This window comes from Haliotis asinina, chromosome 9 (assembly GCF_037392515.1).
Source record: "Haliotis asinina isolate JCU_RB_2024 chromosome 9, JCU_Hal_asi_v2, whole genome shotgun sequence".
Classification (NCBI taxonomy): Eukaryota; Metazoa; Mollusca; class Gastropoda; order Lepetellida; family Haliotidae; genus Haliotis; species Haliotis asinina.
Window position 1 is genome coordinate 36,170,878 of NC_090288.1, and position 16,090 is coordinate 36,186,967.

At 39.9% G+C, this 16,090-nt stretch overlaps 1 protein-coding gene across 2 annotated transcripts in view; it reads right to left on the bottom strand.

The window, feature by feature from the left end:
- Positions 1-2,335: 2,335 nt before the first annotated feature.
- LOC137295957 (scm-like with four MBT domains protein 1) overlaps positions 2,336-16,090 on the bottom strand; it is a 32,312-nt gene continuing 18,557 nt past the window's right edge. For both annotated transcript variants that reach the window (XM_067827555.1, XM_067827554.1), the window contains exons 3-17: positions 11,124-12,191; positions 10,233-10,330; positions 9,636-9,876; positions 9,212-9,300; positions 8,166-8,406; positions 7,527-7,633; positions 7,077-7,329; positions 6,702-6,784; positions 6,154-6,437; positions 5,736-5,809; positions 5,105-5,342; positions 4,587-4,762; positions 3,740-4,233; positions 2,997-3,134; positions 2,336-2,557 (exon numbers count right to left, since the gene is read on the bottom strand). In XM_067827555.1, coding sequence (XP_067683656.1) covers positions 2,417-2,557; positions 2,997-3,134; positions 3,740-4,233; positions 4,587-4,762; positions 5,105-5,342; positions 5,736-5,809; positions 6,154-6,437; positions 6,702-6,784; positions 7,077-7,329; positions 7,527-7,633; positions 8,166-8,406; positions 9,212-9,300; positions 9,636-9,876; positions 10,233-10,330; positions 11,124-12,191 — 3,725 coding nt within the window. In that variant the 3' untranslated portion in view covers positions 2,336-2,416. The remainder of the gene's footprint in view (positions 2,558-2,996; positions 3,135-3,739; positions 4,234-4,586; positions 4,763-5,104; positions 5,343-5,735; positions 5,810-6,153; positions 6,438-6,701; positions 6,785-7,076; positions 7,330-7,526; positions 7,634-8,165; positions 8,407-9,211; positions 9,301-9,635; positions 9,877-10,232; positions 10,331-11,123; positions 12,192-16,090) is intronic.

The following is a 16,090-nucleotide window of genomic DNA, read 5'->3' on the forward strand; positions in this document are numbered from 1 at the left end:
CATTCAAGACCATTAAGCCAATAATTGTCATTCTTCGGGGTATTTTCGACCTCATGAAACAAGTAATTAAATTGGTCAAGCCTGAACAATGATCATTTCTGCTTCAAATCAATCTTCAACATTTAATGTTATCAAGGGAATTATTTGGAATCATCTCTTTGAATGGAAACACAAACATCTCATGAGTTATGAAACAATGCTATCACAGGATTCTAACAGACATATAGTGGGATCCTACACAGTATCCCACAGAGATCCTACACAGAATCCCGCTATTAACATTCTGTCTTCTAACATTCCTAGTCATGATTCTACCTAATGATGAATAACATCAGTGCGAGGCCAACTGTAGAAACTAAACCAAAGGCAGCAAGCAAGAGTCTTAATCTGCTTCCAGTTAACTCTACAATCCAGTAATTCCCACATATTTACCAACCTCCATTAAATGGTTGCTGTGTCAGTCAATAATTCGGGATTGTTTCATACCATCGTTTTTGATTACAGACGAACTGACACATACATTTCAAAATTAAGTCACACTCAAACATTCTATATGGCCAAAGTTACCTGTAATAACGACATATTACAAATGAAAAATAAATTGGTTTTCTGTAACTTTTATCAGCTTCCAACATATACATATTACTTGGTGCTAACAAACCTTGACAAAGGGTCAGAAAACACTGATTTTGAATTTGTTCTGTCGACTGATTGATGTCTAACGCTGCACTCAGCAATATTACAGGCATATGGTAAATATTTGTGTCAGGACCAGATAACCCAGTGATCAACATCATGAGCATCAATCTACCCATCTGGGATTTGACGCCGATGATTCGGGGGTAGATTTTGTTCTGGTAAAAGATCTGACAGACCTATAGGAAAATTACAGACCAAGTCATTTCATCTTCAGATGACGCCAAAACCAGGCATTATTTTTGTGATAAAAAGAAGCAAAACCTTAATACACACCAAAATAAAAATCCTGTCCTTAAATCTTAATAGAATTATTGAAAATGAACCAAGGGCCTTAACTTTCAAACTGAAAATATACCTGCCTAATATTTAATCATAACGTTTCTGCTACATCATTGCAGCGTCTGTATCACAAACACATATTCATATTTCACATTTTGATCCATAGCTGACTGCCTTTGCTTCAGATTCCTAGGTCAGCCTGACGCTCTGACAAATGGCATGTTGATGTGTCGTGTGACCTGAGTATTGTGGAATCGTTGTGCTCTGATATGGAACTCTGCTTAATCAGATGATGTTAAAGTACATGGTCTATTTATCAATAATGGTTTTAATAATACCACCCCTTAATATCGCATCCCTCAAACAAAAACAAGTCTCCGTTTTTCAGTTCAAGACATGATCAAATGCTACAAAGCACAATAAATGAATTGTTATGCTTACATATTCTTTTCTGTTAAAAGACAGTAACATGAACTAGATTTTGTGTCACTGAATGCTATTTCAGCACAGTATATCAATTGCTGCACTTTCATATGAAATCAACACAAATGAAAATGAAACAAATCTGATAATACATGCTTTATAAGTTTCATGTCACTCCTGTACTTTGAGAGAGTGATCTTGTTATCATGCCATTTGAAATATTATTTCAGTTTTACTGTGTTATGCCCGTTTCATGTGACAATGACAAAGAGCCCAAAGTGGTTGAGGCTGTTGATATTCACATGTTTGAAACCACAAGCTCAGGTCTGGTGCTGGCAAAGATCAGGACAGAAGCAAAGCAGGATGTTCAAGAACCTGACCTGGTAAAGGGACACAACTCTGCATGTCAAATCCAAGTACCTGAGACCACAGGGCAAAATTATAAGTTTGGCTCATTGAGAAAGAGGACTTAGCTTAGCTCTTTCAATACTTCTTTGAACTGGGAGCTTCTTACCATGCTAAGAACTGCATTAATAAACATATACATAGAAATGATTATGAGAACACATGAAAGTGTTAAAGTATTAAAGTACAAGTGTTCCTTTACTTATTTCCAGAATTTCACTCACAGTGCAGTGTACACGTTCTGAAGAAACCTGAACAAGAACAAAGGAACACTTGTACTTTCATGTGTCCCCTTAAATGTTTCCATGAGTATATTTTGCTTCACACAGTGCTGTGCGTATATGTTGGTAAACAATATCACTACAGATCTCCTCCATGTGATATATCTTGTTTAAAAAAAAACACACTGGAATCTCATCATTCCCTGAAAAAAAAATGGAGACAAAATAGAAATTGGCACATAATTCACATATAGGATGCGTAGAACATGAAACGCAACCCCGATGGCACAAAAAAAAAAACAGACACTGGATTGCACCTCTGTGTCGGACTCTGATGTGATTATGACGTCTTCCAATACTGAATGTAAATGCACAATGAGCTCCTCCAATCACTTGGCAAATGTCTCATAAAATGCTATTTTCACCCTTTCGATATGATGACACAGTTTGATAGCAGGGCCCAGCTTGAGGTCGAGGTGTTCCTGCACTGTGGGTAGAGTCAGTAGGAGGAGGGCCTGCCCGTCAATCTCCTAGGGGGTAGAAGGGGAAAGTGGAGATTAGTAAGTCAAAGGAGAGTTGAATTTCTGATTAGAGTCAAATGTTCAGTTTAAGTCTTTTTGAACAGTACTTTAGTTAAACCATGGTTTGTCAGTTTGACTTGGAAGTAAATAGTAAAGTCTGATTAACGGTCAGTAAAAATTCCTAACTTGGAATTTCTAATTCATACATTATGTTTACATTGTGACTTCTTGACATGAGAACTAAACATTGTAATTGCTAAGCCATACCCTACCCCAATTCACTGATATAACATAATGGGATATGCTTAATGCAAAATTTAACCTTATTGTAATGCATGCAGTGTTAACATAAAACTTTAAAACAGCTCTGAAATGAGTGGGTGAGTAGGTGTGTGAGTGAGGGAGAGGAACACACTGTCCACAAACACATCATCAACAGTACACTCACCTGTTCTTTAAAGAGCCTGGCAAGGTGAGCGCAGTCTGTTGTTTTGATAAATTCTACCACGTCACTCAACGACCACTTCAGGGGGTTCTTCTCCAGTTTGAGTATTTCCTCTTTCTTCACAGATGAATCTTGATGTTTCTAAAGTGAACAGAGCACCAATAACAGCTCCTGTTTCAAGTCAAATTTCTGACACTGAGATAACTCTCCCAATACACAAATGCATAGTGTAATTCCATATATTCAATATATTTTCGTTGGTTAACCTCACACTCAGCAATATTCAAGCTATATGGTGTCAGTCTATAAATAATCAAGTCTGGACAGACAATCCAGTGATCAACGTCATGAGCATCGATCTGTGCAACTGGGATATGATGACATGTGTCAACAATATCAGCAAGCCTGACCACCCGGTCCTGTCAGTTGCCTCTTACAACAAGCATGTGTTGCTGGCAACATTTCATCTAATACACAGGTAAGTGAGTCAATTCTATGCCGCTTTTAGCAATATTCTAGCAATATCACAATATGGGCTTCACACTCTTTACCCATGTTGGGAATCGAACCTGATTTTTCAGCATGACAATCAAATGCTTTAACCTTGAGGCTACCTCACCGTCCAAGTGTAGTGACACATAGCATTTCTCAAAAAAAAGTAGTGCACTACCAAAGGATAAAATACTCTCATTCTTCCAGCTCAAGATGAGTGAAGTAAAATCACTAATGACTTAAAATCAACTAACCCGTGTCATCGCGCTGCCATGTTTTGAGTTCATCCCAAGTCCAAGTGCACTTTGGGACTTGGTCACAATTGAGCTGTTGCCATGATGATGAGAGGAACCATGATGGGATGTGAGCATGATTTTTTTGTGAGTTCTTCTTTCGAAGCTATATTTGGGCAGTTTCGCTCCCCGTGTACGAATGTCTGACGGTGGGGGCACATGGTGCGTATACTTTCGTTTAATCCTCAAGCCTTGGCTTTGTTTCAAATCAGAGTCTTTTTCTTTGGAACCATTGGTGCTGGTGCTATCAACAGTCCGTGTGTCACTGTTAACACTGTCTTTGTCATCATCAATGCCGTCGTCGTTCTCATCCTGCGATGTCCGCACCTTCTTTGTTACAAAGTTTATCTTTTTCCTTTTCCGTCTTTTCCCTGGTTTCTTGGGTCCGTCTTCCAAGTTTGTATGACCACCTGGGGGCCGACCAACTTTCTTCTTCTTCTTACCATAGTAATAAGCTGCAAGAGCACATACACTTTACAATAAGAAAGATCATATATCCTACAGTCACAGTTTCATGAAGACTGGTGGTTGTAAATAAGTTTAAAAATACCTAATTAAATGACAAATAGTAAAAATAATTCACTGAGATGTAAAAATACTATAAAAGGTAATTTTGTGAATTTTTTTAATAATTAATGTTTTATAATTAATGACAGGATTAAATGGACTTCACAAATTGTGCTCATGGTGGAAATAGAACCCAGGTCTTCGGCATGGCAAGCAAACACTTTGACCACTAGGCTACGCATCTTCCTCGAAAGTATCAAAGAACTGATGGAGTCAAGGGGCAGATAGAGGTATTTCTTACTGTATTTCGTTTTGGTGAGTTGTGAGCAGATTTCTGGACATTCTGTGGTGAAGAGGTGAGGGCTGATGAGGTTAGGGCAACACTCCAGCTTGATGCAGATCTGCCGACAGAACTCCTCCAGCTGGGACGTGCTCTTGCAGATCTCCACAGTTGCCCGGTAGCTCTTTCCCTTGTACCTGCACATTAAGTAAATATACAGAAACCAGGGGAGGGAACCAGCAGGTACAACCCACTAACAATTAGGTAACATTTACTTTGACATTTAGTGAGTTATACATCAGTTTTAGCAATATTTCATAATATCACAGCCAGGTACTCAGAAACAGGATATTTTCATAATTATCAGAAATACGTAGCTGATCAGAATCAAATGTAAAGTGACATAATGTTGAAGGTTGGCCATCATTGGTCTTGTGTACTGTCCTTGTTGACACTGTCAGTCAAACTGAGTCAAACTACAGCATCACTGAACACAAAACCAAAACAGTTAATACTAACAATCTTTCATAACAACTCACTTGGCTTTCAACACCTGTTGATGCATGTTGGGATTTGGCGAGCCCTCCATCTGAATCTCACGCAGTACGCGACACGACTTGTACGCCACGTTGATGAGCATGGACAGGACCTCCTTCATCACCAAGTTGATGGGCCCGGGACCCACACACTTGGGCAACTCCGAAATACGACCCTTGCTGAGATAAGGGCCCGAGAAACACCGGTGGTTAAAGTAGATCTTGGGGCACCATCCACTACCTACAGTATAAGACAAATCATCGCTTATCAGAGAGAATGACAGAGTGCATGAGTGCGTGAGTGCAAGCATGCGTGAGTTTAGTTTTACACTGGTTTTAGTAATATTACAGCAATATCATGGCAGGGGACACCAGAAAAGGACTTCACACACTGTACCCATGTGGGGAATTGAAGCACTATGGTCCCCCTCTTCCCTTACTCATCAAAAGAAAATTCCATCAAACTTGACCGATTTCACTTTGTCTCCCATTTTTGATGCATACAGAGAATAATCTGACCTGTTCTGAATCTGATACTCTGATTTAAATCTGAGCATATTTTATTAATGTAAATGTAATAATCGTGAATGTAGCATTGAATCCCTATTGACCTTGACCCACTTCCATGACATACCTCCAGACTCTCCGTTTTTCACCTGGGAGTATGAGTCAGCCTTGTTTTCTTCATTCCACGGCCCCTCAGCAATTCTGAAAGTAGGTACACATCAAGGAGACTGGTCATAATACAACAAAGTTTGTGTTTGGTTACATCCAGTTTCAACAGCATTTCGTCATACTATATATGCTTGATGTGGAAGAAAAACCTTAAGTGATTCAGGTTCTAAACACCACCTCTTGTGAAACCCACTAACACGATGCTGAAACCTGAAAAGACCAGATGGGAGATATGGGTTCAAACCCACTGTGACACTGTTTCCTCACACACCTATGGGACATAATTCTGTACATCTAATTATTCTGCCTTGAAAAAAATTCAACAGGGTAGTGCATTCATTCCTAGCAACACTGCAGAAAATGTTTGTCAGACTTACTCTGGTTGTACGACTGCAACTCGTTTTGGTGTTGGTCGTTTCAAGCCAAGTTTACGTGGGGGTTTCAGCTGGTAGCCATTACTTTCACACCAGCCAACAGGGAACAGGTTTTGGGATTCGATACTTTCGATGTGACTGGCAACAATCTTCATACTAATGTCCAGATGGATCCACATCAGTCCATCTACAATCTTCGTAATGGTGGCTGCACAGATCTGATTCTGATTATCTGGGTTGACAGCTTCAAGTTTCATGCCCTTCTCAAACTCGTGCACTGGTGGCGTCTGGGAAATTTCAAACATTTTATGGCTACTGTAAAGGATATTTTTGCTGCTGATGTTAGCAATATTCCTGCCATGATAGTCCAACCAGTTCACATGAGAGTAAATTACCACAGACCAAACAAACAAGCCCATGCTTGCAGTCAGGCGACCGAAAAACGAGATTATAATATCTTATTATGTAAAGCAAAACTATTACGCAGATTGTAATTGTTATGCAGTAAGTGACATGGGAATTTGAAATCACAGATCATTTCTACAACTCACCAGATCAAACATTGCATCCGGTGCTGATTGAGCATTACAGTAGGCGAGGTATTCAGACCAGCTGAAATCAGGTTTGGACCAACCTGAAAGACAGAAACAGTGAGGATGTTTGGAAAATGGCAAAATAAATGTTAAATGTGTATAAGAGAGAGTGAGACAGAGAGAGAGACAGAGAGAGAGACAGAGAGGGAGGGATGAAATCTTGGATTTAGGTTGGGCAAATGTCACAAGAGAGAGAGGGAGATCTTATGTCACTAATAGCATTATTCCATCATTATCGCCATGGAGAAATCAGACTTCGGCTTCACACATTGTTCACATGTTAAGAATTAAACCTGTGTCTTTAGAGTGACAAGCTGAGGTTCAACAACCAACCTGCAGGGTGAGTGAGACGAAGCCCTTTGCACTGGCACCAGTGGATGGGGAAGATGTTGGGGCTGTTGGCATGGCAACTGAACTGTACACGTTTACTGGTGTGCCGCTCCAAGGAGTCTATTTCCACCAGAAAGTACCGATTGTTGAAGATCTGGATGATGGTAGCCGGACAGATCTGGTTGCGACTCAGAGGATTCAAGGCCTCAATCTTCCAGCCTTTTTGGAATTTGTGAGTGGGGATTTCTGGCTGATCCTAAAAGAGAAAAGTTGTTCTTATGCAGATATAAGTCTGCATTTGCAACAATCATACTAAATGTTACACAGATTTTTACTGTTACTTCCATTTTTTATGTGTTTGAGTAATGATGGAGTGATAATCTGTATAGATTGTTTTGAACTGAAAGAAAAAAATCTTTTAATTAAATTTGATTCATTTTAGTAGTTGCTGACCTTGAATATGTCAGCTGGCAGGATCTGGTCCTGAGACATCCGCAGGCCTTCTTCCAGAATGGCATTAATCTCAGTCTCAGAGCATTTCATGAAAGACTTTTCTACTTCTGAAACAAAGATCATTTACACATCAGTACAGAGTGGCAGGAGACTTTACCAGATCTTCCTCTCAGTTGTAATTAGGAAACTAGTACCACATGACAGAACATTTGCTCACAGGTACTTTTCACTCAATCCCTCTTACCATGGTGATACTGACAGCATAGTATATTACAATCTAACTGTCTGCAATACTTATCTTGCAATTAAAAACACATATTTTGTATTAGTAAGCAAAAATTATCAAAAGTTATTCTACATCAGTTATCTTACGATTTAACAAATATTCATCATTAATTGTCTTACTAAGTAACAATCTGCAACAATTATCTTGCAATCTAATCATGGATATGGTCCAGAAATATATTGCAATGCAACAGTCTACAACAATTATCTTGCAATGCAACAATCTGCAACAAAAAAATAGCAATGCAAAAGTCTGCAAAACTTTTCTTGCAACGCAACACCTTGCAAAAGATACAAGAGATTACCAATTAGCATGTACCAACTGCAACATTAACATGGACCTGATTCTCCTACCTCTAGGGGGCTTGTAGGTGTACTTCATCTCCTTGGCCCAGCCAATGGGATGCAGACTCTCATTCAGGTAGAACATCCAGAAGTCGTGTGTCCCTGACTCCACGCCTTCATAGCGCAGGTACAGTCTGCCTCCAACATTCTCTATGATCTGTACAATCCAAACGTTGGTGGGCTTGCAGACATCTTGTATCTCTAGCCTCATGCACTGTTTGAGCTGATCTACAGGTGTTGTTCCCGTCGTCTGAAGGAAACAAACACTTCTTGTCACAGCCCATGAATAATTTGGGGGACTGGATGGTTGACCATATAAGGTTGACCTGTACTAGGGGTGCAGTGGCATGGAAGGCCATGATGCAGTTGGTATCTTGATACTGAGTCATGATATACAAGAAGCATCTTCATGTTTCAGAACAATAAAACATGCCCATGAGCTGCCTTCAAAAATACAGAAATGCTAGGGGGCACTTAATCCATCACTGTTTCTGATTGTTTAGCACTCAGTAATGTTTCAGCAGCAGCAGACAGAATAATCCTGCCTCGACCAAACAAACCAGTTATCAACACCAAGAGCATCAATTTACACAACTGGGATGCTGTGACATGTGTCAGCCAAGTCAGCAAGCCTGCCCACCCGATTCTGTTAGTTGCCTCTTTGAACAAGCATGGGTAACCAAAGACTAATTGTAACCCAGATCTTCACTGGTTCCATCACTGGCATTAAAACAGCACACACCCTGTACACAGGAATCTTCTGCCAGGTGAGCAAGAATTATTTATTTTGTATCCACACATGTCACAGTTTCTGAGCATTGCTTCACACTTCACCCACACCATACCACAAAGACATCAGTCCATACATTCATCTATTGTATAACTGTATGAAATGATAGATCAATACGCTAACGTTTCCAGAGGTTACAGCCTCAGAGCTGTTCCTCTACACTGCCTATTCTAAGTCATCTACTCATTGGAAAATACATGATGCAGGTGCATTTTAGACTTTTGTTACATTCATAAGCAAGCCCACACAAAACACTGTTACGTACCTTATCCAACAAGTAGGAAGGGGCTGTCCTGGCTCCAGTTAGAGATGCAACCACAAACTCCTTCCAGTCACTGAATTTGCCCTTAATGGCTGAAAAAAAAATTGACAATTTTTTTTTGTATGCACTGAGCAACATTCCAGCTACATGGTAGCAGTTGGTAAATGTTTGAGTCTGATGGGCTGTCAGATCAGACAATCCAATGATCAACAGCATGAGCGTAACTTTGCAAAACGGATATGATGACGTGTCAACTAAGTCAGTGATCCTGACCACATAATCCTGTTAGTCACCTCTTACAACAAGCATGGATTGCTGCCGACCAGTTCTAACCCAGATCTTCATGTGCACAGGACATCAGACATGCAATAAATTCATTATTATTGTTGCATTAAGCATTATTGATATGTACATGTAATCAACATACCATCTGGAGGCTGAAGAGTCCGGCCATTACTTGAACACCATCCCACTGGATGGATCTCAGAAGTCATAAGGTCAGACCAGAAGTCAGCAGACCCATCCTCTTCATAGCCATCATACCGTAACCGTAGCAACTGACCACATGACATGATGACAGATGCCACCCAGTATGTGTTTGGTGACGACTTGTTTGGGACTTCCAACTTCATGCCCTTGACAAAACCACTCTGTAGACTGCACTCCACCTGAAAGCAGACGTGGAGTTTTGGAGACGTCTGCTATCAAGAAGGGACGTAACCATGGTAACAACTCACTGAAAGTTGGGTTCATAGTGAATGTGAGCACGTTGTAAATCATTACACTCAGAAACATACCAGCTTTACAACAATCTGAAAACAAACTGTCCATGATCTGGAATCAACAATTCAGTAACCACGATCATCAGCTACTATAATACAGTTGGACAATTTCAACCAGGTCACCAAGGCTCACCACCTTATTGATAAGGTTACCTCTTATGGCAAACACATGTTTTTGGAACCCATTCTAAATCTGTCACCTATAGGTGACACTCTGGCCTCACCGTAGTGCTTGTACTTACATGGGTGAAGGCTGTGGGCGGTACACTGGTAGAGCCAGTCTCAAGTAGATATTCTTCCCAGTTGAACTCTGACTGGTCATATTCAACCGGAATACCATCTACAATGTTAAATCAAAACACCCTAGGTGATCAGTACTGAAGAACAAGATTACTGTGCACATGATAGTTTTTATGTAATATCCAGAAAAAATCACAAATAAGACCAAAAGAGACAAATTATTAATTCACCACGTTCAATGCTACTGAAAACTGACTAGTGTTCAGAAAGTTATGTCAGTACAAGAACTATCATTTTCCTTTGAGAGGCATCTTAGAAATTGTAAAGACGAAGGAAATTCAAGTTCTACATATAATCAGGTTGTTTGTTGAAATTTCTGTAGAAACAAAGAACTCCATTTAAATTGACAAGGAGCCTCATCGAGGTGGATGATTCAGAAGCTGACAAAAAATACACTGCATTCCTTTACTGTTCGATGGACCAGAGACTGTAAGACAGACTAATTCTTCCCAATGATATGTAGATATCAACAAAATGCATCAGGCCAGACCAATTTTTATTTCTTGTTATACAGATTCTTTTACTCAGAAAACCTCAAAGCATTTGGAGGAAGAAAAATTTAAAACTCACCAGTCAGGGAATATGATTTTAAAAAGTACCTTTGGCATTTTATGAATTGTATATGGGTCAAAAAACAATAACAAATATTTTTTGGGTAAGTTTACATTTTTGACCAAATAAAACATTTGGATTTTATTTTTCAAGTAGGGAAAATGTGTTTTTTTTCTTATAGCTGAAAAAATACATAAAACAAGAAACAAAATTGGTCTGGATTAAGCATAAATTTCAGGAAAGTTTTGTGATCAAAAGGAATTTTTCCCAACATAGCAAACCTTCATTGTAATCAGCTGTATCAATCATGCTGAACCGCGATTTGTCATCAAGATCATCCAAAGATTCCACTTTTGGATCCACAAGTTCTGTATTGTCCTCAACAGCAGGGTAGGGAGACTCTGCCTTTACCTCCTCTGAGGGTTTCGGTTCTGGTCGGGGTACCTCTTCCTCATCTTCCTTCGTGCTGCCAGCATCAGGAGCCGCTTCCTCCCCTACTGAATTGGGCTCTTCCTCCACCTTTTCTGAATCAGACTGAACTGGACTTGGTTTTGGACTGGGAACATCTTCTACTGGTTGTGGAGAGTCTTCGGTGTTTGATTTTACATCCTCTTTGATTGAATTGGAGTTTTCACTATCTGGCATTTCAATGTCATTCTGAATGCCGCCATCGTCCATGGTTGTAATGTTCAAGATGGACTCCACGTCAGCCAAGTCGCCCATTTCCTGTTTGGGAGTTTCATTGCTAAAATTGCCTTCTGATTCATTCCCGGACTCGGCTATATTTTCAAATATCAGTTCTTTTGGCAGCAATGCTGGCGCTGTGATGGAATTCAGAGAAAATGTGTTGGGCGATGCAGCAAGTGGGGTTACGCTGCCGTTTTGTGGTGCCCCCATGAATGGGTTTGCCATGACTGGCTGTTGCTGGGCACTCATTATGATTGGCTGAAGTTGGCTGAAGGCGCCAGACAGAAACTGACCTTGACCTCCATTAGGAACAGCCAAAATGGTCTGGCTGATTGGAATCCCAAGACTTTGTGCAACGGTTGTGCAAATTTGTCCCACAGATATTGGTTGAACAAATGGATGTCCGACAGCACCAGTGTTCACGTTCATTGGAAAGCCCAGGGTGACATTTAGCGGCGAGTGGGTCCCAGGTGGAGCCTGCTGATTGGAGGAGAAGGCTGATGACAAGGACGTCTGTGGGAAGCAGAAGCTCTGCGGTATGGTCACAGCCCCGAGGGACTGGGCACTGAGGAGGCCCTCTGGAGTGATGGGGCTTGTGATAGCCGCCATTGATGTGGCTAACTTCATCCCTTCTACAGCATCTGCTCCGGACACAGGCAAGTCTGGAAATGAAATATATGAAATCATTCCAAAGAAAACAAAATTAAACAGCATAAATCACTGTACAAGTTTCAGTTCATGAAACCATTCTCAGCTGCTGATGTTTCAGCAGGTGTCATCAAACCTTCACACAACAAGTATGAATCTGTGCTTCACGAACTGCCCCTAGTAACAGCAGGATGGTGTGGTGGGAGGATAGAGTAGACATAAGGTCACCTAATTTTTCATATCTTCAGTAACTCATGCTTGTTATAAGACAATCGGGTAGTCAGAGTTACTGGCTTGGTTGACACATTTCATTGTATCACAAATGCATAGATCAATGCTCATGATGTTGGTCACTGGATTGTCTGGTCCAGACTCAAATATCCACAGACTACTATCATAAACGCTGAAATATTCCTAGGTGCGGCGTAAAACTAAACACACCAATTCATATCGACAACAAAGCGCAGCTGAGCAATAGGTAGTAACAGGCCCAATTACACAAAGCAACATTAACTAAGTTTAATCTTAAGCAAATAAGATTACAGTTAACATTTACCGTTGCTTTGGGCTGATGTTTTGCCTGTTCCACACAGACACTATAAGCTGTAAACACATAATAGTTCAGCATGGCTTTCCAAAACATAAATAATTGAGAACCTTTACTTCTATCACACTGTAATGCAGCTTTCATAATACCATTCTAAAGCCTATGAGCTAAGTTAGTGAGTATGGATGCAAGCTGATTTTTGCAATATTCTAGCAATACCCCAGTGGAAACACCAGAAATGGGATTCAAGTAATGTATTGTACTCACGCGGGCAATCAAACCTGGGGTCTCTGCGTGACTAGGAAAAAATGCACTATGGATCTTCTCCAACTGATATTTCCACCCACCCTTTTCTATTCTTCCATTTTTAACACAAATCAGACATATTTCTGGCATTAACACAGGTTCAAGCCATGGCCATATTGGACACTGTTGGTTAGGCTGGTATGGATGTTTGGATGCGGTGCTCATGGTCAAGGAAAGTGCTCACCTTCCAAACAATTTATGTCACTTAAGTCCTTCACAACAATTCTACAGAACAAGCACAGATGATCATAAAGTTTCACTCAAGGAATTTTTCTTTCATACAACCTGTAATTGACTGGCAAAATACACATGCTTCTGAATGATGAGCAGATGAAAAAATGAGCGAGAGGGAGAGAGAGAGAAAGAGAGAGAAAGCATCCCCCTCCCATCTCACAAAAAATGTCTCCTCACAAGAAAGAATTCAGAAAACGACTGCAGAATTCAATTTTCAATTTCAATCTTAAGAAATATTTCTTGCATTCTACTCACTGAGTTATTGATTTTAACTCTCAGCATGTCAGCATAAAAAACATGAACAACATGCAAGTGGTACATACTTCTATATTCCTGAAAACAATAGTCATGAGGAAATTGATTTTCAGAAGCATGGTATAAAACAACATGAACCTACGCTCATGTTAATAATCTATACTTGTTCATCTGTTGTTTAAAAGAGTACTAAATATTCCAGCCATGTGTCAGTGGTCAGGTATAGTGGATTTAAATCATGTACAAATACTTGTAAATGATGGGAGAGGGCTTCATTAAGGTGATGTTTAAATCAAATGAGCGATCAGGTAACGATTAAGTTTGTAATATAATCCAGTGGTTAACTCAATGAGCATCGATCTAAGCATTGTCACTATGGTGACATAATCCCCCACCACAACATGCTGAAATCATCAAAGTGTCTCTGTGACGTTGAACATTAAGTGAAGGTCACCAAAATGGACTGGGCCCTGCACCTTCCCTAAAACAAGTTTGATGCTGAACGTGAAGATAAATCCAGGGAACGGTTCTTGAGACATCACACTGACAAGCTTAACATGCAGCTTAACATGCTGAAATCTTCAAAGTGTCATCACGACCTTGAAAATTAAGTGACAGTCACCAAAACTGACTGGGCCCTGTAGCTTCCCTAGCAAAAGCTTGGTGTTGAATATTAAGAAAACTCTGAAAATGGTACTTGAGATATCTCGCTGACAAGGGTCAAAGGTTAAAGTCCCCTTGTGACTTTGAATTGAAGGTCAAGGTCACCAAAACTGACTATGACCTGTCTTTTACTATGACGAACCTAGGTACCAGATATGAAAAGAATCTAGTGGATGGTTCTTAAGATATTCCAATCCGTACGAACGGACAGCCCCTAATACTATATCCCCCACTTCACGCTAAACATGCAGTGGGGGATAATGATGAAATTTATTCACCTAGTCAGCTGGCCAGATAACCAATACTGTTACTAGTCTTTCGAAGACCCATTGTAACCTGGCAATCATGTGGTCAAGATTATGAGCATCAATCTAAGCATTAGGAAAATAATGAAATAGATCCAATAGTCAGCTAACAGACCACGGATTCTGTTACTCACCTTTTCTTGACCAATTCTACATGTAGTTTAATTTAGTCAATATATTATTTGCATATAACTTGGTAACACCTGTAATATAGCAGAAGGATCATTATCTGACACATAGACTACGATTATTACAATCCAATACTAATTTATCCCATCTGTATCATATGACAAGCCATCAACAAGGCATCAGAGATGGTTGCCATAGAAACATTCCAGTGTAAATCTAAAATGTCTAAGCAAGGATCACATCACAAAGTGTTGTAAGTTTTTTTCTTTTCGGAAAGTAGTAAGATCAGACTGAGTCCTGACACCATGTACTATGAATGTTGAACAATCTCATAGTTCCAACAGATGAAAAAATCTAAATTTCTTTTCAGTTAGCAAGTTCACATCGGAAGATGAAATACAGGCTGTAAATGTCACCAGCTCTTAGCCTGTTGCATTCAGAAACAAGGGAGGCCTCTCTGACAAGTAGGTGACCTGCTGTGTTCCACTACATTACAATGCAAGTCCATTTAACAAATCTACCCCCAAATATTCATGTTAGATTTGACCTAATGTCAAACATTTCTGTTGATCTTCACTTAAGTAAGCAATATGATGCAAAATCAATCATTTGATATAAAACCAATTACAGAGAACAGGCAAAAACACATTGATACCCGATTGTGTTCTCGAACTTTAACTGAACGAATGTCATTTTCTGATTGGATGAGCCAGTCAATGTACTAAACTTACTAGCCAGCGACATTTTACCCACTGGAAATGCCAAACTGTGGGAACTTCTTTTGGTACTTGAGTGGTTGTTAGTGTATGGGTGGTTGCCTAACTCAACTCTGGTACTCCTTATTACGATCCAATACTCATGTTTCAAACAGTTCAAAATTAAGATTGTGTTCAGTAAGATAAATAAGCTGTTCACCAGGAGTCACTCTGAAGTTACAACATCACCCATCATAGTACATGCTTTCATAAGTTGGTTGGTTGTTGTTGAACGCCGCACTCAGCAATATTCGAGCTAGATGGCTGTAGTCTGTAAATAGTTAAGCTTGGACCAGACAATCCAGTGATCTACAGCAGACACATCAATCTACGCAGTAGGGATACGATCATGTGTCATCCAAATCAGCGAGTCTGACCACCCGATCCCGTTAGTTGCCTCTCACAACGAGCATGGGCTACTGAGGACCAATATTAATTCCAGTCTTCACTGGTCAACAAGATAATCATCAGAAACACCAGTTCCATGGCTAATAAGCTGTTAACCAAATTTGAAAACAATCCATACAACAGTCAATAAGTTAATTTTAGACACAGGTTGGGGCTGCACTCCAATCTACCCACCGTAAAATTTTGCCCTTGCGGATCTCAATTTCTACAATTACTCTTACTATTCATGATAATTTTGACAACTTTTCTTTTTCTATGAATATTAGTGACACGATTCCAATGTACCTGTGCAACCTTTTCAGTGTAATTTT